This window comes from Betta splendens, chromosome 15, assembly GCF_900634795.4.
Source record: "Betta splendens chromosome 15, fBetSpl5.4, whole genome shotgun sequence".
In the NCBI taxonomy this organism is placed as follows: domain Eukaryota; kingdom Metazoa; phylum Chordata; class Actinopteri; order Anabantiformes; family Osphronemidae; genus Betta; species Betta splendens.
The window spans coordinates 1041726-1064072 of record NC_040895.2 but is presented as its reverse complement, the minus strand read 5'-3'; the positions used below and the strand labels follow the sequence as shown (position 1 = coordinate 1064072).

At 42.5% G+C, this 22347-nt stretch overlaps 1 protein-coding gene and 1 long non-coding RNA gene across 9 annotated transcripts; one reads left to right on the top strand and one right to left on the bottom strand.

Moving 5' to 3' along the window:
- Nucleotides 1–1903: 1903 nt before the first annotated feature.
- On the bottom strand, nt 1904–10616 carry LOC129603079 (uncharacterized). 3 transcript variants are annotated; one of them, XR_008692659.1, is made up of 4 exons: nt 10209–10616; nt 4980–8486; nt 2759–3834; nt 1904–2203 (listed from the first exon to the last, which is right to left on the bottom strand). It is a non-coding gene; the product is annotated as an uncharacterized LOC129603079 (long non-coding RNA). The 3 variants fall into 3 exon arrangements; XR_008692657.1 differs by lacking the exon at nt 10209–10616 and having other exon boundaries at nt 4980–8300; nt 8457–8586; XR_008692658.1 differs by lacking the exon at nt 10209–10616 and having other exon boundaries at nt 4980–8121; nt 8219–8328.
- Nucleotides 3932–22120, top strand: cep68 (centrosomal protein 68). Of its 6 annotated transcripts, XM_055502745.1 has the most exons (10): nt 6910–7050; nt 7148–7199; nt 12897–12993; nt 15527–15825; nt 15947–16975; nt 17152–17287; nt 17388–17557; nt 17651–17773; nt 17929–18025; nt 18111–22120. In XM_055502745.1, the coding sequence occupies exons 4-10, from the start codon at nt 15559–15561 to the stop codon at nt 18245–18247; spliced, it is 1959 nt and encodes a 652-aa protein (XP_055358720.1). In that variant the 5' UTR covers nt 6910–7050; nt 7148–7199; nt 12897–12993; nt 15527–15558; the 3' UTR covers nt 18248–22120. The 6 variants fall into 6 exon arrangements, with proteins under 6 accessions (XP_055358721.1, XP_055358720.1, XP_055358722.1 ...); XM_055502746.1 differs by lacking the exons at nt 6910–7050; nt 7148–7199 and adding an exon at nt 3932–4776; XM_055502747.1 differs by lacking the exons at nt 6910–7050; nt 7148–7199 and adding an exon at nt 9728–9822 and having other exon boundaries at nt 17391–17557.
- The last annotated feature ends 227 nt before the right edge of the window (nt 22121–22347 follow it).

The following is a 22347-nucleotide window of genomic DNA, read 5'->3' as shown; positions in this document are numbered from 1 at the left end:
CTTGGCTTAAGGCGTACGGGAGGAGGAAGAATGCTGGTGGTAGCGGTCTTAGTCGGTGCTGCAGATATTCAGGTATGTATAGTTGAAGTTCAGACCGGGACTCCCTAATGATTTACGGCTAGGCTTAACGTTACTGTGTGTGTGTGTGTGTGTGTGTCATACAGGGAAGACCTTGTAATAGAAAAATTTTACCTTAGTGCTATTTCTTATCCAACACACTCGTCATGTGCTGGTTAGGTGCAATACTGAACATTCTTACACAAACAACTAATCTCTTGTGCCCTGACGTACATCAAGTCTAAACATCTGATGTTCCATTTGACTGACTAATAGTTTATGATATATGTTTGTCTTTTACACCCGGACTCTGGCTCCTTCCTATCTGACTCCCCACCAGACCCAAGGCTGTTAAAGCGAATGCGTGTGTGTGTGTGTGTGTGTGTGTGTGTGTGTGTGTGTGTGTGTGTGTGTGTGTGTGTGTGTGCCGAGAGAGGAACAGCAGGTTAGTAAGGCAGTTAGGTTGGACCTGCATGGGATCCCTTTTATGTGCAGCGCTTATGAGCGATTGTGTTTTAGACCCGGCTCTTACCTGGACCATTGGTCATTGATCGAGGGAGGTGGGACTGACAGCAGTTGGTGTCGCGGTAGGTGCACATCAGCTTTTAGTCCCTCAGCTGCTTTTGGCCCGTCCTATCTGTATTATATCTTTTTAAAGTGCCAGCAGGTCGGGGTGACGCACCATCGCTGGCGCTTGTTGGCCGCAAGGAGGACGGAGTGGATTGGGCTGAGTGCTGATCACAGCATATTGTGGTCAGCTGATTCGACCTCCTCAGCGTCGTCGCTGCTGCCGCTCGACGGTGTCGATGCGGCTTCTTTGTTTTAACAATTTCAACTGCTGCTCCCGCACGACTGTGTCGATGCGGCTTGGCTGGTTTTAATAACTTTGACTCCTGTTTTTACACTTGAGCCGCTCCAATTTTATCGTGGTTTTAACAGGGCTATTGGTATGTCGGTTTATTTAGTTATTTTTCTTTATTTTTTTCAAAGCATTGTTTTCTGGTTTTGTACTTGTTTCTTTTATTTTTATTTGTTTTCCCATGCATGGTGTGGTTTGAATTCATTTGATTACATTTTGCTATTGGTCATTGCCTGTTTTAGTGTACTGTTTTAGTCGTTTTTTATCGCTGGCGAATAATTTACATTGTATAATAAAATCTATTATTTTTAAAACACTTTTTTTAATCTTCTGACCCCTGGTGATCTTCTCTTTCCGACGGGCCTACACCGCCCTGTCACACTTTCCCCATTATATTTATTTCCTTTATTTTTATAATAAATCTGAAAAGACAACTCTCTCATCTGCCTCTTTATAGGAAATTTCCACCACAACCTGCTACTGTTTTCCTATTTACTCTTTCTTATTTAATCTTACTTGGGTCATTACTTGTGATAACTGTTTTAATTCTGTTACATTTGGTTTTATTATATTGGGGTTTCTTAGGTTTTAGTGGTTGCTGTGCTTTTAACATCTTAATTGATTATATCTAACCTGTGCAATAAAGTGTGCTGAACCTACCCAAGGGGCAAACATTACTTGCACCTACCCTCCTTCACTACCACATCGGGTGACATCACCATGTGCATAATTGTTAGGCAGTAGACAAATGGACCAAAAAAGAGATTTAAGAGAGAGATTTTTTGTATTTTAGATAGTATTAGTTCATATCTTCATTCAAATTTAAAATTGATATTTTCAGATACAGATACAGAGTCTTCCTATCTGACTCCCCACCAGATTCCGTCGATAAAGTGTATCTGAATGTGTAAAAATGTAAAAAAATGTATCATAACGTGAAAATTGAAGTGAACATGTTGTGAATGAGGATGCCTTTATTTTTTAAACAAATTTTTATAAAAAAGTCTTTCCAACGTTTTAAAATTGAGTCTGTTAGCTTTTTTGATTCAACTTGTCCAGCTGTAGAAAACACCTGTTCACATGACACAGATGAGGCTGGAGTGCAGAGAAACTGTAAGGACAGCTGGAAGAGGTTGGACAGATTGTCTTTTGGTGGACCCAGTATCTCATCCTGGGACCTGGTGATATCGCCCTCTGCAAAGTATGTCTGCACCTCATGGATGGCTTCAGCTGTGGCATTTTTGGTCTATCTGCCCACTTCAATGATGAGATCTTGCCAAATGTTATCTAAAAAACAGCAAAATGGCATTTTAGTAAATCATTTCCAAACAACAAGAAACAAATAATGCTGAATAACATGCGTGAAGTGGATGCAGACAGCTGCTGTAAAGATGGTTCCAGCTGCGCATCATTTGTGCGTCCAATTACAGACGCACAGTCTGACTGCAGTCTACTGACGACCTCATTACACTTGGAGGAACTGCGGAACCAGAGTGATTTAAATCTGGGGTCTAGAAGTGTTAGTGGGGTCAACACAATGCGAGGTGGTTTTATTATTATATATATATATATATATATATATATATATATATATAGGGCTATTGGTATGTCGGTTTATTTAGTTATTATAGTAACTTAATAGTTCGTTATTCTTTATTTTTTTCAAAGCATTGTTTGTATGCTTATATGTTTATATTGTTATATATAATATGAAAGTTTTGTCAAATAAACCTGAAGAAAAATATGATTAGTAAACTAAGAGTCACTTTGAAATTAATCTGAATTCAGATAGATCAAGTGGAAACTTGAACAGCATGAAACAACAAGGAAATTAAGAGATACCTTATTTTCCAATATTAGGTGAAAACCTTTCTTTTGGCTAAATGTTGCTCCTTCCTCTTTTTTTGCAGATACTGCCTGATACATTCGCTTCCTTATAAACACAGTTTGGCGCGCCAGTGACTATCAGTCACGTGACTTTCCCAACGCGATACGCGCACTGAAACGGGGTTTCGCTCTTCATCTGCCAGAAATCGATTTCGATTTCAAAAAGCCTTAACTTGTAAATACTATATAGACTCTTGACTCTGATTTAAACTGTACGAGTGACCACCGAGTTTTTGACCACTTTTAATATCTGCATGAGACCAGTTAAACCAGTAAGATGCTTTCATGTTGCCAAAACGTGATTATTAGAACCAAAACTTTTGATCAAAAGTCTAATTCTGCCCTATTTTAAATACATCGAGCTCTTCTTTGTTATATTTACAGATGTAATACACAGAGACCAGTAGAACCAGTAGCATGCTGGTTTTATGTTGCCACAAAGTGATTAAAGCCAATATCTGTTTACTGAATGCTTCTTTCTCCCTTATTTTAAGTTCATGGAGCTCTGCTGGGTTATATTAACAGATTTAATTCAATTCAAATTTATTTATATAGCTCAAAATCACAACAAAGTTATCTCAAGGCACTTTACAAAGTAAGGTTTAAGACCTCACACAACTAAACCCAACAAATCCCACATACAGCAAGCATTTAATTTGACAGCAACAGTGGAGAGGAAAAACTCCCTCTCTAACGAGGAAGAAACCTCCAGCAGAACCAGGCTGAATGTGGGTGGCCATCTGCCTCGACCGGTTGGGGTGAGAGGATAGAGAGAGAGAATAGCACAGCAACAGCAACAAGCAACAACACAGCACAGGCAGGATGGTTGGACCAGGGACTGGATGCAGGCAGGATGGTTGGATCCGCAGCTGCCCATCACAGACACCAAACTTTGAGTCCTATGATACCTGTAGGTGAGGACAGAGTGGAGGAGAGAGAGAGAGAGAGAGAGAGAGAGAGAGAGAGAGAGAGAGAGAGAGAGAGAGAGAGAGAGAGAGAGAGAGAGAGAGAGAGAGAGAGAAGCACAGCTACTGGAGAGAAAGAGACAAGGTTAGTTAAACATAGAACAACGATGGGAGGTTATTGGACAGAGGAAGTAGAAGGAAACAGAGGAGCTCAGTGTATAAATTAAGTCCCCCAGCAGTCTATGTCTATTGCAGCTTAACTACGAGATGGTTCCTGTGACTAACAATCATTGCCAGTGACCTGAACCATCTCTAACTATAAACTTTATCAAAAAGGAAGGTTTTAAGCCTGATCTAAAAGGTAGAGAGTGTGTCAGCTTCTCGAATACAGATCATCCAGTACATCTTATCACTTTCTACACCTGTTTGAGACCAGTTAAATCAGTAATATGCTGTCTTCACATTGCCAAAAAGTGATTACAGCCAATATCTTTTGACAAGAAGCCCATTTCTTCCTCATTTCAACTTCATTAAGTTAAAATGACAGGTTTAATAAACATTCAGCTCACTTGACCAGTGTCTACTTGTCAGAGACCAGTACAACCAGTAGAATGCTGTGTTCACGTTGCCAACAAGTGATTACAGCCTATATCTTTTGACAAGAAGCCTACTTCTTCCTCATTTTAACTTTAAATGTGTTCTTGTCAGGTTCTGGTTTTGTTTTCAGTTTTATTTTGAAAGTTCTGCGTTTTCATCCATCTTGTCATGTTCTAGTTCCGCTTTTATTTTGAAAAACTTCGTTGTCACGTTGTTAGTTCCAGTTTCATTTCCTGTTTTAGTTTGAAAGGACTTCCTGTTTACCGCATGTCATTACCGGTTCCCATTATCCACACCTGCAGTTCATTAGTAATCAGTTCACCGTGTATTTAAGCACCACCTCGCCAGATTGTCGAGTCCCAGTACCACATTCCAGCGTTTCCGTATAGCGAAACTTGTTGCACGATCCTGTCCGTACCTGACCGCCGATTCTTGCCAACACCCCGTCTGTACCTTCGCCTGGATCTACTGGTAATGTTGCTGACTGTCTGACCACGACATTTGCCTAGCCCCAGTCTGTACCTCTGCCGAGTCTACCCGTCAGTCGAACCTCTGCCTGTGACCGGACCTGAGCTTGCCTGCTCCCTTTTGTGCCTGAGAACTGTGACTTAACGTGCATGACCCGCATTGCCTGACTTGGCCTGGACGATAAACGCTGTTTATTAACCCAATACCTCGTCTGCGCTGTGCATGTGGGTCCTCCTCCGTGTGTTCTTGACAGTTCTACTGGATCAAACTGAAGATTTAGTTAACGTCCAGTCCATCCGATCACTTCTTGTACCAGTCTGAAATCAGTAGAACCAAGAAAAGGCTTGTTATCATGTTGCCAAAAAGTGATTCTAGCTCACAGGTGCAGACAGCGGTTAAGTTAATTTGAATGTGTTAATATGACACAGAGCTCCACTGACTTAAAATGAGGCAGAAATAAGCTTCTTATCAAAAGATATTGGCTATAATTACTTTTTGGCAACGTGAAGACAGCATCTCATGGGTTTAACTGGTCTCAGACAGGTGTAGACAGTGATAAGATGTACTGAATGCTCATTAAATCTGTTAATATAACCCAGCAGAGCTCCATGAACTTAAAATAAGGGAGAAAGAAGCTTTCAGTAAACAGATATTGGCTTTAATCACTTTGTGGCAGCATAAAACCAGCATGCTACTGGTTCTACTGGTATTAGGAACGATCAGACAAAGATCAGATGGACTGGATATTTATTACATCTGTAAATTTAACAAAGCAGGGCTCAATGTATTTAAGAATGCAGAATTAGGCTTTTGATCAAAAGCTTTGCTTCTAAAAATCACGTTTTGGCAACATGAAAGCATCTTACTGGTTTAACTAGTCCCATGCAGCAAGTTAAAAATGTCGTTTACACAAAATTTAAAAGACGTGGCGTCACTACGTCCACTAGAAAACGTGTAGCGGATCATATTTACAAGTTATGGCCGTTTGAAACCGAAATAAGCAGCTGTGGTCCTACACAAACCGAGCTAAACGCCTCAACGAGGCGGCGCGCGCTCCCGCGTGCGGAAATCTATTTCTGGCAGACAGTCACTTTTTGGCACGACACCTGTCCCATCACTAACACTTACTTCATGCAGTGATACAGGAACAAGTCCGCTTTTTAAAGAGGACCAGGGTTATGCAGGACAAGGCTCCATCACCTGCATCAGGGGCCCGTTTTAAGTAGGAGGTTTAACAAACTCTAAGTTTAAACTAAACTCTTAGTTGATCTACTGAGTTTGCAAACCTGGAGTTTTCGGTTCCAGAACAGCTGAAAAGAGTTGGTTTAAGAAACTGAGTTGTCTGACTCAGAGTTAAGCGCGTGCACCGCGACGATACAAAGCCCTGATCAATGGAGTGAAGATATTGAGTCACCATGGCAACAGGACAACAAAAGACGTCCGGAAATGGATACGATACGTCAAGCATAAAACGACTACGAGTCTATAATCCATAGAAAAGGCAACACGGCTGCAGCAGCGAAAGAGAAAGAATTAGCTTGGAAGAAAATAGCTGCTCGAGTCAATGCGTAAGTTTACGTTTTAATCATACAGTGTTCAGCGTAACTAAATACTAAATAATTTTAGTATTGTTATATTTCACTTGTAAAGTAAGGACTTGTAAAGTAATTTTTTTACTCATCTAAGGAGTTACTTCAGTAATTGCATAAAATACCGATGTTTGTATGAATTAAAAGTGCAGTGTTATGTCTATGCATTTTTAAAATTCCTGTTGTGGTTGATGTGGGATTTGTAATAATTCAATAATCCAATACGTTTTATGGAGAGCAATTATTACATCAATCTAATTAGGTTTTTAAAAGTTACCCAAAACACGTAATAATATAAGAATTTAATTCAGTTTTTATGTAGGCACAATCCTGCAGGCATAAAAGAACGTGGCTAAAAATTAAATATAAAAACATAATTCAAACATGTATAAGGCACCATCATGTCATGGGTGTAGACTACCTGACTACTTCCTGACAACATTTGACATATTAAATAACTAAATAGCATGCAGAGTATAGCAGTGCAGCAGCATTTTCAACATCGCTGTAATGTTTCACACAGTTAGTTGAGGCTAGAACAACTGGTGGAGGACCTGCACCACCACCACTGACGCATGCAGAGGAGAAGGCCCTCGGCATGAACACTGGAAAGCAGGGGCTGAAGGAATTCCTGGAGGGAGTTCATCAGAACCACTCACTCCCCAGGATACAAGTGCATGTGTAAAATGTAAGAGGCCTACCTATACATTTGATTTTTTACATAGGCTACTTTTGATATATTAATTTCTTAGAGTCTGGGTTGGGTTCTTTGTTGGTCTTAACAGATTCTGATGGTAATATGTGAATCTTCCTGTCACAACAGAAGCCCAGGATGTTGTAAGTATACTATTAAATAAAGCATAAATTATGATGAGAAGTATTATAAAGTGTAATATTAATACAGTTTATACACATGATTTCTGATATTTGTGTTGCGTAGCCTAAAGGATGTAACTTGATCTCCAAGTATAGTGACTTTATTATCTCCCCTCTGCCCCAGAGTGTGAAGGAACAGCAGGAGGTCAGTCACATTCTGCTGCACAGATGCACACAGTTCAGTGATGTTCAATAAATGCCAGAGTTCAATTCTGTAAGAGTAATGAGGAACATGTCATGTCAAGATGTCATGTAACTCTAAATCTTCGGTATTTTAAGTTACCGATTGAGTTGTATAAACTAAATCTCAAGGAAAATCACACTTGTACCACAAGATTGAAAAGACAGATCTAGAAATTGAAATTCCCAAACACAAGCTGGAGGTGAGTGTATAGTTAAAGGTGAATTGTATGAATTATTGGAAGAATTATAAAATCTAACAATTGCCTTTCTATTTGTAGGAAATGAAAAAAAAAAACAAATAAATTATGATTTACATCTATTCAGTTTCTTTTATTGGTGGTGATGGTTGATTAAGACATTAAAGCAAATCACAGCTGACTGTCCATCCACTCTGCAGATCACTGTGATGGAAGGATTCTCCTCAGGGTCTTGTATTTGTAGGGCAGGGTGTTGCTCCCCTCTAATAATTGCAATAATGTGGAGAACAACACATGTCACAGGCCTCTCAGGTGTTTCCCGAGGTGACGTAGGCACTGAAGACGTGCTTTCAACAGGCCTATGGTCATTTCCACCCGGGCTCTTGTTCTGCAGGGCCACATTAAAGCGCTGCTGGGGGCCTGCTTCAGGTTCTGGGTCAGGCGTCAGTAGTGTGGGCCTTCATGGGTAACCACTATCTCCAGCAGAAAGCTGTCAATCTCTCCTAGAAGAAAGTTTAGATTACTTTAGTGCTGCATAGAAGTGTTCGTGAGTGTCAGTGCATGCTTTGAAATAAGTGTATAGGACATACATGTACTTACCACAGTTCAGCCTGTTACTTAGGGTTGAATCATGATATATTCATGAGTTCACATTTATGATACGTGCAGCATCACATATGATCTTGCTGATGTAAACAATGTAATGTCAGTTACAGTGACCATTAGAAAGAGTAGTCAGTGCACCTGCACATTTATTAGTTTATTTCAGATCACAGCAAGATATTATTACCTGATCATCATTTTTCAGATTAGCCTCAGTGAAACAAATACCACATACCTGCAATCCTGTGAAACTCCTCTTTAATGGCTTTAAGGAGTTTGTGTCAAGGAAAGCGCTTGAGGTCGAACTTTTCTACAAACAGTGACTTCACTAATGTGCTCAGCATCTCCAATGTGATAAAGAAAACTACCGTTTGCAAAAAAAAACGTAACGCATCACAAAGAATCTGTTCGGATGTAAAAGCACGGCCACGATGGGTGATGTGTTTGACGTATGGGTGAATAAGATTATTAATGTATGTATGGAGTCTTGAGAAAAACGGTACCGCTCAAATAAATATGCACGGCGATATGACAGAAAATTAACTCGTGGCGTCAAAATCCTCTCGCGGCGTGAATTCAATGCCGCGTGAATTAATACAGCGTCCTCATCTACAGGATCCTCTAGAAACGGACATTTTGGTCTCTGCGCGAAGGAAACAGGTGAAATCTATAAATGTACTGAAAGATTAAACGAGGTATTTAAACAGTGTTTACTTTAAAAAGGGGCGGAGACCGAAGGAAACTGGGTTTCCCGAATAAAACCTGCTCGCGACCAGGTTAGGTTCACAGAGTAAGTTGCCATAGTAACTGACTCTGAGTTTCGGTTACCTCGCTTCTTGAAACGGGTTTAAACTTACCCCGCTTTACGGGTTTAAGTAACCTCGCTTTCTGAAACCGAAAACTCTGAGTTTTCCTCATTTCAGGGTTAACAAACTTAAGAGTTTCCACAGAACCTTCTTCTTGAAACGGGCCCCTGACCTAAACCTAGCTAAGAACCTGTGGCTCCTTCTGAAGCAGGTCCTTAACGCTGAAGGAGGCCGTCATCTCTCTGAACAGAGTCTGGAGGGCTCACAGAGAAACCCAGAGTCTATGAATAAACGGCTGAGAGTTACTAGAGGAAGGTTGGCTGTGGGTCACTTGTTTGTTTTTTGATGTCAGAATATTTGTATATTTTGATTGGTTTGTTTGCTGTTTTCTAAACACATGTAAGTAAACAAGTGAAATGGGACGTTTTCGTTTGGTTGTATAATATTTATGCTCACTAACAGTTGCCCATTAACACACACATAATCTCAGAGAAGCCAAAACGTCCTTAAATATTCAGGTTTGTGGTTTATTAACATTTAGGGCTATATTTGTTCAATAATAAAAATATTCCTCTTGGATAATAATTCTGCACACAGGACTGCAAGATATTTCTGGCGTCACTTTATTTTAGTTTGATTCAAAGTACGGCGTTCATTTATTGAAGCCTACGCTTTTACACTCATACAATGCAGAGTTGTAAATGACAGAACGCGAGGAGAGGTACGTGAAGGCAGCATGGAGTGAGGAAGAAGACACTGTGGAGAGGAAGAGCTGGACGCAAAACGCTGAAACGGGTACATAGAGAAACATGCTCGTTCTTTTCTTGTCAGTGTGTGAAAGACCGGCAACTTATGCAGTGGTTTATTAATCAGACTGCCACGTTATATTATGTAGAAGAGATGCCGCACAACGTTAGCGTCACTGCACAAAGCTAAACAATCCCGTAGCCAACCGTGGTCAAATGAGCCGCTGTTCTCTTTTCCGTAATCAAATCTACCGGCGCGATTCGCGCGATATTTACGTTATAACAGCCGAGAGATTCACTCTAGTGAACAATGGAGATGGTATTAGAACTATTAGAACTATGTCCTTAAGAAACGCACAGTAAACCGCAAGATTTCAAAAATGATGGCATTCACTGTGTATGTTTGGAATGTAATGGAATATTCTAAAACGATACAGTAATATGTGTTGTCTCTCTTGCCGCCCGGGAACTCTCTCCCGTCGCTCCAGCCGAAGTAGACAGTCCTGACGCATATATTAGCCTCTAGTTAATAAGACACATGGACACGTGCTCTTGTCTCATGTTTGCATCGCTTCGCTTCTCACCGCCGAGAAGTCAAGGAGTGGGCGTGTCCCTTTATTCAACATGCAGAACAGAGATCGTCTATAGTCATACAGTAATACAGTCATCGCACTCTAACAATATGGGTTGATGTTTGCTGTGGTAGTAGTCCATGGAGTACTAAGAAGTACTGCGAAGGAATGATGTTCTGCTAATTTAAGGAACTCATTTTATTCATACACTGAATGGAGACATTTACAGTACAAACACATATGGGGCGTCGAATGTAGAAGGAGCACCTTTAACTAGTTTTCTCACATTTTACTAAATGACACAAAGTGTTTTCTCACATTTAGTTAAATGTGCAAAAGTCTAAATGTAAATGTTAAATGTTAAATGTTAAATGTTGGCCGAGTGTAAACTGAATATTCATGAATGGGCAAGTAGACTCCACCCCTACCCTCAAACAGCACTAGTCTCAGATCAGAGACGCGAACTCAATCACCTCAAACAGTGCGCGCAAACCCCGCCCACATCTGATCTGGAAACTGTTTTTAGCCTGGACGTAACTTCGGCTAGCTAGTATAGTTAGCCAACTAATTCTCCACCGGCGCCACAGAAATATTCTTTTTAAACCTACTTAACTTCTCATTAATGGTGTTTACGACAGAACGGCAGTTTAAAGCGGAGCCTCAGCCCGCACACCTGCCGTTACAGCCCGTTCAATCTCCCCCAACGGGAGGGAGTCGGAGCTGGCGGCCATGATGGCTTCGACTTCAGGTTTCTCTCCAGTATTGTGGCGGAGCTATGCGTACTGTTTGAGGTGTTTGAGTCCGCGTCACTGATCTAGTTGGCTGTTTTAACACGGAGCCTGTTTCAGTTTTTTATCCAAGCACCAACCACATTGTTCAGTCTCCAGGCAGCTGTAAATGGCAGCTACGTTCCTATGAGAGCTGTCTGCGATAAAATCCTTTGTTAAATAGCCCTTAATATTTTATTTAGCGCAGCATAGCCACGCTTTTACCTCACAGGGAAAAACAGGAAATTAAAGTTAGACTGACCTAGCTTGTGACCAATCAGAAACGAGACCTGGTCCCAACCCTTTCCGTAATGTTTAAATTTTGTTGTGTTTTCTCTTATTGTCGTTGTGTTTAGTATTTTTGTTTGTTTCTGATTTGCACTTCAAGGCCTTCTTAAAGAGTAGTACTAATATGGGCCAGGAACTTAGCAGCTTGTGCAATCAATAACTAATATTGTTACTTGTTATTTAGTCTTATTTTAAAGTCAGGAAGCTGAGAACATTGCGTGGGATGCCAAAAGCAGCAGCTCACGGCTTCCTCTCTATGTCCAGGTCACCGGTGTTTGGTGTTTGTCTCCTTGTTGCTATGTTTTCCTCCATTGCTTACTGCATTTGACACATTTTATGTTTAGGCTTAAGTAAGCAAGTTAACTGACTGATTAGTGAGCAGTGATGCACATACAGTCATGGGTGGAATTACAGAGAGGCCCCCAGAGGTCATAGGGCCCCTGGACCAGAACCTCTGTTCCCGTTTTCTTATCACCTAACTCGCACAAGACACAAAATGATGAGACAAACAGTTGCCATAAACAAAACACACATGCAGCAACAGAAAATAGAAACACTAAGAGACTAAGTCAGTTTGCATGATATAGAGGGGCTACAGTAACCGTGCATGATATTCAATTTATTTATATTGCACCAGATCACAACAAGGTTATCTCAAGGCACTTTACAATGTAAGGTTTAAGACCTTACACAACTAAACCCAACAAACAAACCCAACAAAGGTTAATTTAACTTGATTTATATAATACGCAACTTTTTTAGCTGCTAACACTAATACTAATGGTTGCAAATTAGCAGCCTGAATTAATACAACAGTCAAGTGTGTGTGACCGCTGTTTCACCCAGCTGTCCTGCGAAACACCTATATTTACGTTACAAGTTTAATATAATACTAATATAACTAATTTTTACATGTTTTTTATTTTTCGTTCTGCTGCTGTGTGAAAATAATTTTTCTATAATGGGATCTTCAGCTGCAGCTTATATTTTGCTGTATTTGTCTGTAATTAAGTGCTAATGTAGGAACAGTGAATGCCTACAGAGGCATGGTGTGACAGCAACTATTGCTTTCAAGATATTGCATGTGTTTATTACTTTTATTAATAAATTAAAATTTCAATAAATCTTACCTTAAGACGCCTGAACTACTTGCCAAACCTACTGTCATGTATGGTTGATGATCCAGGACTGGAGCCAGTATGATTGAATGTGTATTCATTACAGAATATACAGTATATCAGACAATGACACATGCATGGAATAAATCAGTATCTCAGAAATTCATAAAAAACTTTAGAACATTTTACTATTTACAGATTAATCATAATGTACCTGGGAACTCTGGTTTACAAACATAGTTTTGTTTCTAAATATATATTGACCTAATTTTTTTTTAATTGCTTTTAGTAAGGTGTATGATATATCAAGTGCTAATATATAACTAATAGAAATCTAGTTATTGTTTTTTTCAGTACTATGTCTGTGTGTATCTCAAGTTGTTGCAGGTATCTAGCCTAGAAGTCTTGTCAGCTGGTGCTGGGGACTTCTAGGGCGAAGAGTCCAAGTCATCCCACCTTCCCTGGTCTGGATCAGGTCAGTGTTTCCTGAGGGACAAGGCACCTATGTTGGACTTAGACCACATGTGAAATACCTAAATTATTGTTTTTTTGGCAATACCTCAATAAAAGCTGAAATATTATAAAACATTTGTTTTCCCTCATTAGGTAGATACATACAAAAATAGTTCAGTGAAACAGCAATAGTCAAAGCCAACTTTATTGTCAACCAATGCACCAGCACTATAATGCTGGATAAGTTCCTGTCACAGTTCAATTTGCAGACCACAAAATGAACGGGTAGGATTCATAGTTATGTTCAAAGCATAGTTTCTGGAGTGGAACAGGTGTAGTCATGGGCAGTTGGCTGGGGAGATGTGAGGATCTTTTTTGTCTTCACGTGTTGGAAGACATCGGAAGCAGTGCAGCTGCTGTACAGATGGAGGATGCAGCTGTTTTCCTTGACACCACTCTAGAAGGTATAAAAAATATAGAATAGCAGATTAATGAAATGACCAGTATTTCCTATGTATCTCACAATCTTTACAGATCTAAACAATAAATAGCGGTAGTTAGATCAGTTTTAATGGTGTTTGGAGCAAACACGTTTTCAACTTATTTTATAGTGCTGGTTTGTTAAATCTTAGCATGACATTAATGACCTCCTTTCTGTCAGGTTGCTCAAATTCTGCTCAGAGGGCCGGTGGGACAGGGATGTTCACAAGGTCCTCCATAGAACAACATGAGTCCAGCAGGACTTTATTGAAGATGGTCTCCATCACATTTTCCACATAATCTGCACCATAACACTAGAATTACAAATTACCCGTCAACAGACTAAAGTATCAAAATAAGTTGACCAACTGCATACAGTACAGTACATAGTACATACAGTAAATACATAGACAATAATATAGATCAGATTATGAATACCACAACTACTGAAATGTGAAATGCAAAATCTCTGTCAAATAAAACTGCATATTGGCCAACCAATGATTATACTGCTGTTAAATGTACATACCTTTGCTCCTGAGGTGAGCACTCTTCTACTCTTCTACAAGGTAGCCGCGAGTCAGTTTGAGAAGCAATCTCCTCGCGTTTTGGTAGCTTCGGTAGATAGTAGCGCTAGCCGCTAACGCTGCGCTACTATCACGCTAGCAGCTATAATGCTAGCTGCTAGCTAGCTGAGTGAATGACCTCAGTACCATATATCACACGATTCGAACCGGACAAAGGCTGGAGAGGCTTGGAGTCATCCAAATTGCTTGTCAGCACCTTGCAACACTGTCTCTCTCTGTCGCTGTAGCTGTTAGATTCAAAGATTCTAGCAATTAGCATTCCTTACACAGGAGGGAAGCTACATTATAAACAGAGAAACTTCTGGAGTACATACATCAAATAAGTATCAAGCATGTACTTAAGTTTGGGGAAGCAGCAAGTGGGCGCTTCTTCAACCTGAGTGACTACTTTTTGTCTTTTAAATGGCGGGTGGCAACCAACTGAAAGGTGCATTAGCGCCACCTCCTATGGTAGACTGCGCAGTCAGTGACTTCTTCTTCTTTTGTCGGTGCCTGGAGTGACTGAAACTAAATGTTTCAGGTACATTTAGGGGTCCAGGTTTGTCTGGGAGGGCCTAAGATGGTTCTGTGATTGGTCAAGCGAATGCAGACGTACATAGTCCGCCAAATTTGAAACAATGGTTCTTGAACCGGATTGGATAAACTCTCAAAAATGTGAAATAAGTAGGGGGTGTACTTCTAACAGACCAGGAGTGTCTTAATCTGACCCAGGGAGTCAAATAAACGTACCAGAATTCTTCTTTTTTTATCTACAATGAGTTTTTCTTTCCTTTTCTGGATTAGCAAAAAGCTAATTTTTAATAGTAATACTGATGGGATTACATTCACCTTTTGTAAGGTGCGATCATCACGGTGTATTCCTGTGGCTAAACAATATCCACACAGTGCTGGAGATTTTAAAAATGATTATCATTTGGGTGAACAGACCCAATGGGAAACTCATAACAGAACAAATGTTTTCTGCTAAAGCACCAGTGTTATCAGCAGCATGGTAGCCATATACTGTAGAGATGTAGAGTGTGGTGCAAGGGACGTGACAGGGAACCATGCTCTGCTCTGCAGTCCTGCTGCCACACAGCAGGGACAGTGGTGCATAACATGCTCATGCATTGAAATACATTTAACCTGTTGTCATCATCATCTTCAGTTTAGGGCACAAGTGTGACTCTACCATTTACTGTAGAAAGGCAAAGATGTCATACTGTTAAGAGTGAGCGAGAAAGACCTGCACCACTCTATACCTGAATCACTCTAAACTGCTAACAGACGATGTGTTCAGAGCTAATGCCTTGAGATAGATCTGACCAAGGACAACTGCAGATTTAACTGCAAGTTGACTCACACAGGCCTAGTAATCGGTGGTAGATGCCTTGTGGGACAGATTAAACCTGAAGAAAACCACAGAACCTAAAAGTGTCAAATAATGTTTTTGTGCAACAAAAGCAGCAAAGTTGTTTCATATCACTGAAAGTTGATCTGTTCCTTTAGTTGACAGATCTGTTCTATAGTGGTTTTGTCTGATGGAGGCCAAGCGATGCAGCCCACGATGGAAGCCTTTCTCAAATTTAAAATACAGCAGGAGATGCTTGAGTCTGATCCCAGAAGACAATGAGACAGAGAGAGACAGAGCAGCATCACACAAAAGTGTCACCATGGCGCAGATTTCCAGATGTGTGTGGGACAGGCGATATGTGACCAGAAAGCCTCAGTTGTGTTCGGACCAGCAGACATGTATCTCAGACATGTATCATGTAAAGAAGAGAGATCCGCCACAGCACACAAGGGAGGTGAGACACTACCAGCAGACATAAATATATCCACCTTACGTTATGCATGCATGTGGAAAGAGACCGATGTTCTGATCATAGCAATGTTCCCTCACATTTGTCTGACTTTCTACTTACATAGAGTGGTCAGTCAGGCCTGAGCAGAAGCCAACATACTGATGAGGAGCTTCTGACCAAGTCAAGAGAAGAGCTTCCTGTAAACGGCTTCAGCTTTTCTCACAGAGATACCTCGCCTCCTTCAGACTCTACTAAAGGCCACCACTCACCAGAGTTCATTAACAGTTTGGGTTATGAAGGACCTACTTTAGGATCATGTTTCTCTAGCAGCAGATCAAGCTCCATCCAGGAGCTCCAAAGACTAAAGCCAAAGGTGGCCTCCACTCACCTGTATCTGCACTGCATCCCCTGCCCAGGATACTCCAGCCCTGAGCAGCCTCAGCTCATGCTTGGAGGGACTGAAGGGAGAGGAGAGAAGGAGACCAAACTATTGTCTCATACAGAACACTCAAGGAGGCAAACCATGACTCCCTGTCAGCTCACCTACTGGGACTGCGCTATCCCTAAAGGTTTACCTCCGTCTCCTGACAGACTCTCCTCAGACTGGAATCCAAACAGGGAATACCAGGCCATGCTGGACTACACCTACCCTCTGAAACCGGGACTGTGTGCATATGCTTGGGACAGCTCAGAACTCCAGGAAAACTCAGTCTTGCAAACAGACCTCCAGGACTCAGGAATTGACCTGGAACACCTCTGTAGCTCCACCAACCTCTCAGGGTTGGACTTTTCTGTGAGCAGCATTGCAGAGTCCAAAGACAGAAGTCCTCTTGGTGCAGGTGATGGGTCCCCTGACCTGCCAAGCGTCACCAGATCCACAGATGACATGGCCTCCAGCACACCACTCTCACTAAAAGCCCCAGTGGGTTTGTCCCCGGACGGTAACAAAAGAGGTGGACGGAATCATGATGGGGGTGTTGGTCGGCTTCATCAGAACAATTTCCTGACATCTCACTCTGACATTTTTGCTTCCATTGCTTATAACTGCTCCACCAGTGTCCTCCCTCTGTCCAGGTGTCTAGACAGGGAAATGGATGAAGAGTTCTGGCCTCTTCCAGGGAAGCTGGAGGACCCACAGCTGCTCTCCAAACAGGTCAGCACTAGATCCATCCAACAGAAATGGAGTGTAGTAAGATAAAGTATGGATTTTCTGGTCACCATGTTTATCAGTGACAGCGTCAACGGGGGGGTTGGAAACACACACTGCTTCACACAGTCTCACACACAGTGCTGCTGTTAAACACCGAAAGTATGATCTCCATTTTGTAGGTGCGGGAAGTGATGGTGCGGTTGAGCCAGCCTGTTGGAGAACCACTAACCACATCCATCCTCTCCTCCATTATCGTGCTTGACAAACGGGAGGCTGAGGAACTAACGCATGATGTGGCCTGTGCCAAACACACAGGTGTGTGTTTGATTTTTCCATATGTCTGTATCTGCCAAATACCACAGAGCAGACATGGAATTACTTTGTGACACATTCATCCTTCAAACCTGCTTGGCAGCAGCTACTCCCCGGACATGTGGAGCTTCAGGGGAGCCTGCTGGAGAAAGGCCCAGTCTCAGAGAGGTGGAGCAGTTGACCGAGCAGCTGTATGGCCTCACTCTAGCTTACAGCCAGAGGAGGAGGCCAGAGGAGCGGCAGCAAAGTGACTCCCTGTTGCGACACATTCAGGTAGAGACATGGTTTGGCTGTAACTGGAACCAAACACAAGCGGTTCAAATTCTAGGCCACATTGTGACATCATGACTGTGGTGTGTGTTCCAGGTGTTCTGTTCCCACCTAGAGCAGCTCATCCAGCAGCTGTACACCGTGTCAGAGAAGATGGAGCTGCTGTCTGCTGCCAGTGTGGACATTGACAGCGTGAGGTCACGTCTGACTGAGTATCAGGTTGTTTGTTTGCTATAATGTTTGGGCAGACGTGTTTGTGACGCCACTCAACACAAACATTGTAGAATAAAAAGCTGTGTGACTCCTAACACTGACTATGAACACAAAGCAGATGTGCTCATTCTCAGTCCAATGTCATGTGCTTTTGCTGACAGAGTTTTCAGAGAGAAGTGAGCAGCCACCAGCCGCTGATGTCACGCGTCCTTCAAACTGGACAGCTCCTGCTCGACTGTATGGACACCATGTCTCCACGTCAGTCTGAGGCTCTTAGCAAAAACAAGTCAAGTCCAAAGCAAAACAATGGTCTTTATGTGTTTGTTTTGTTTTGCGTTTCCAGTTTTAAGTGATGCGCTGCTGTTGATTGAGCAGCAGTCCAAAGCTTTGCAGACCCACACTGAGCACCTCCTGTCGTCCATCCTGTCGTCCCCTGACCCAGCCCAAGCAGCTCTCGACAGTGGGGAGGTGCTGAGATGATGAGCCACAGCCTCTGGAGGTGTTGGCTTCCACGATATGAACACTCTGACTTACTGTCACTTTTTATATTTGTCAAGATTTCAATGACTGTAATCACAGGCGTGCACATAATTAGTCTAGTAACAAAGAGAGACAAATGCCTCCATAGCCGGGATAATGTGAATGATTCATACACTTGTCTAAGGATTCAGAGGTTTCAGCAAATAGAAAAATCATTTCCAAATGGGTTATTGATTTTAGATTAAAATACTAAAAGTAAAACTACTGTAACTAACCAATAAAACAACTCATTCTTTGGATGAAGATGAGAGTAAATTCTAATTCCTATCAGTTATGATCTGCTGCTCAGTCAACTGGACTTGGTTACCTTATCATAAAAACATCTTGGTTTCCTTAGACCGGTTTAGGCCCCTAGAAGTTTAACCTCCGTGGGCTCAGGATTTTGTTGGAACATTAGAGACATGCTTTAACAAACAAGGAGCTCAGGCTTCATGCCATACTTAACTGTACAGTTCATGAGCAAATGACCGTGACCTTGTGAACTCAATGACAACGTGTTGAAGGCTTCACAGCACAGGGGTTACATGACTGGGGCTTTAAAACTGTCAGAAGTAAATAGCTTGAGGTGAGATGTAACATGTCTGTGAGAGAGTGACCTGGTGCTTTAAATCCAGTTCATTAGCATATTTATTATCAGTGTGTTAACCTTGACCAGATTGCCTAAGAACATTCACATTTCTTTTATATATATATAAAAACAACAACTCCCTTCTCACCCTACGTGGGTGGTCTCATCCACTTTCCAAGCTCAGGTCCTCTACCAGAGCCCAGAGAGCTTGAGGGTTCTGCGCAGTATCCTTGCTGTTCCTAGGACTGCACTTTTCTTGACTGAGATTTCGGGTGTTTTTCCAGGGATCTGTTGTAGCCACTCCTCCAGTTTGGGGGTCACTGCCCCTAGTGCTCCAATCACCACAGGCACCACTGTGGCCTTCACCTTCCAAGCCTTCTCCAGTTCTTCTCTGAGCCCTTGGTATTTCTCTAGTTTCTCATGTTCCTTTTTCCTGATGTTGCCATCGCTTGGTATTGCCACATCCACCACTATGGCTTTCCTCTGTTCTTTGTCCACCACCACAATGTCTGGTTGGTTCGCCATTACCTTTCTTTCTGTCCGTATCTGGAAGTCCCACAGGATCTTGGCTTGCTCGTTCTCTACCACCTTGGGAGGTGTTTCCCACTTTGACCTTGGGGTTTCCAGTCCATACTCTGCGCAGATGTTCCTGTATACTATGCCAGCCACTTGGTTATGGCGTTCCATGTATGCTTTCCCTGCCAGCATCTTACACCCTGCAGTTATGTGCTGGACCGTCTCAGGGGCCTCTTTGCACAGTCTACACCTTGGGTCTTGTCTGGTGTGGTAGATCTGGGCCTCTATGGCTCTGGTGCTCAGGGCCTGCTCCTGTGCAGCCAGGATGAGTGCCTCTGTGCTGTCCTTCAGCCCGGCCCGTTCAAGCCATTGGTAGGATTTGTTGAGATCAGCCACTTCAGTTATGTTCCGGTGGTACATCCCGTGTAAGGGCTTGTCCTCCCATGATGGTCCCTCTTCCAGCATCTCATCCTCTGTTCTCCACTGCCTGAGACATTCACTCAGCACGTCATCTGTCGGGGCCTTATCCTTGATGTACTTATGGATCTTGGATGTTTCATCCTGGATAGTGGCTCTCACGCTCACTAGTCCTCGGCCTCCTTCCTTGCGGCTAGCGTACAGTCTCAGGGTGCTGGATTTGGGGTGGAACCCTCCATGCATAGTGAGGAGCTTTCGTGTCTTAACATCTGTGGTCTGTATCTCTTCCTTTGGCCACCTTATTATTCCCGCAGGGTATCTGATCACTGGCAGGGCGTAGCTGTTTATTGCCCGGGATTTGTTCTTGCCATTGAGCTGGCTACTTAGGACTTGCCTTACTCGTTCGAGGTATTTGGCTGTTGCCGCATTCCTTGTTGCCTGTTCAAGGTTGCCGTTTGCCTGTGGTATTCCAAGGTACTTGTAATTGTCCTCAATGTCTGCTATTGTTCCTTCTGGGAGTGAGACCCCTTCTGTGTGGATTACCTTGCCTCTCTTTGTCACCATCCTCCCACATTTCTCAAGCCCGAATGACATCCTGATGTCTGAGCTGTAGATCCTGGTGGTGTGGATCAGCGAGTCGATGTCTCGCTCATTCTTAGCGTACAGCTTGATGTCATCCATGTAGAGGAGGTGACTTATGGTGGCCCCGTTCCGGAGTCGGTATCCATAGCCAGTCTTGTTTATTATTTGGCTGAGGGGGGTTCAAACCTATGCAGAACAGCAGTGGGGACAGTGCATCTCCTTGGTATATGCCAGATTTGATGGATACTTGGGCAAGTGGCTTCCCATTGGCTTCAAGGGTGGTTCTCCACAACCTCATCAAGTTTGCAATGAAGGCCCTTAGAGTTATATTGATGTTGTACAGCTCCAAGCATTCAGTGATCCATGTGTGTGGCATTGAGTCATAGGCTTTCTTGTAGTCAATCCAGGCTGTGCACAGGTTGGTGTGTCGCATTCTGCAGTCTTCGGCGACTGTTCTGTCTACCAGGAGTTGGTGTTTGGCTCCTCTGGTATCCTTACCAATGCCCTTCTGTGCTTCACTCATGTATTGACCCATGTGCCCACTTATCTTAGCTGCGATGATGCCTGACATGAGCTTCCATGTTGTGGAGAGACAGGTTATTGGCCGGTAGTTGGATGGGACTATACCCTTTGAGAAATCCTTCATTATCATTATCATTAAATGGATGAGACCCCCAGCGGAGGGTGAGAATAGAGTCTTATATAAAAACTTCATTCTCACCCTCCGCGGGTGGTCTCAACCGTTTTCCAACCTCTGGTCCTCTACCAGAGGCCAGGAAGCTTGAGGGTTCTGCGCAGTATCCTTGCTGTTCCTAGGACTGCACTTTTCTGGACTGAGATGTCGGATGTTTTTCCAGGGATCTGTTGTAGCCACTCCTCCAGTTTGGGGGTCACAGCCCCCAGCTCTCCGATCACCACAGGCACCACTATGGCCTTCACCTTCCAAGCCTTCTCCAGTTCTTGGAGAGTTGTTGGGAACTAAATGTCATCATTTATATAAACATCACACATCCAGGACATACAGCCCAACATATACACACCCTTTAGTCCCATCTTCATTTGATGTCATGAATTAAGTGTTCCGTACGTACTAAATGTACTGTATGTCTTTGTTTGGATGGACTCGCACATCAGAAACTATAATTTATCAAAGTGACTAACTGTTGTGTAAAAATTCATAAAGTTTATAAAGTAATTACTGTTGAGATTCCAGGAGACAATGTTACAAAAAATATGGCACCTGCTGTTACAACAGCACCCAACAGCACCCACTGTGGCAGGTGTGGATAATAGCACTCACGGGGTCATGTGTGTAAGGAGGAGACCCTGTTATGCAACAGAAGTGTAGTAGCACCAAGACCATTAAAACTACAGTGTGTTTTACTGACCTAGATAAGGCAGGTGGGAGGAGTGCAGCTTCTGCTGCAAGCTCCTGACCTACAGTAACCTGACCTTGGGAAAGTGAAGGTTTGGAGGGGAGCTGCCCCGCCCGGGGAGAAAAGGGCAGAGCAACAAGTGTCTTCACTTTGTTTGGGATTATGATTGGGTAAAAATATAATAAAATAATGGTCAAAAACACCCTAAAAGGTCAAGATGATGATCTAACGTCCGGGGAGCTGAATCCCACCCCGTGAGCAACAGGTATATAAGGTGATGTTGTGACCGAAAATCCTCAGTCTGTCTTGTCTTCTGTCACTTTTCTGTGGAATAAACGCTTTGTCGACCCTGGATCTTACTGCTCTGGACTTAGTCATTTTTGAGACCCTGCGGTTGGGACTTAGAATAATTTTGGGATCTGGCTACTGGGACTTAGAATAATTTTAGGATCTTGCTTTGGACTTAGTTTATTTTCCACACTTTGGGAGTTTTATTTCTTCACCTCTTTGGGAAGTTACTAATTTTCTGGAACCTTACTATTGTGCATTTTAGTTCATTTTTCTTCTTTTTGGGATTTACC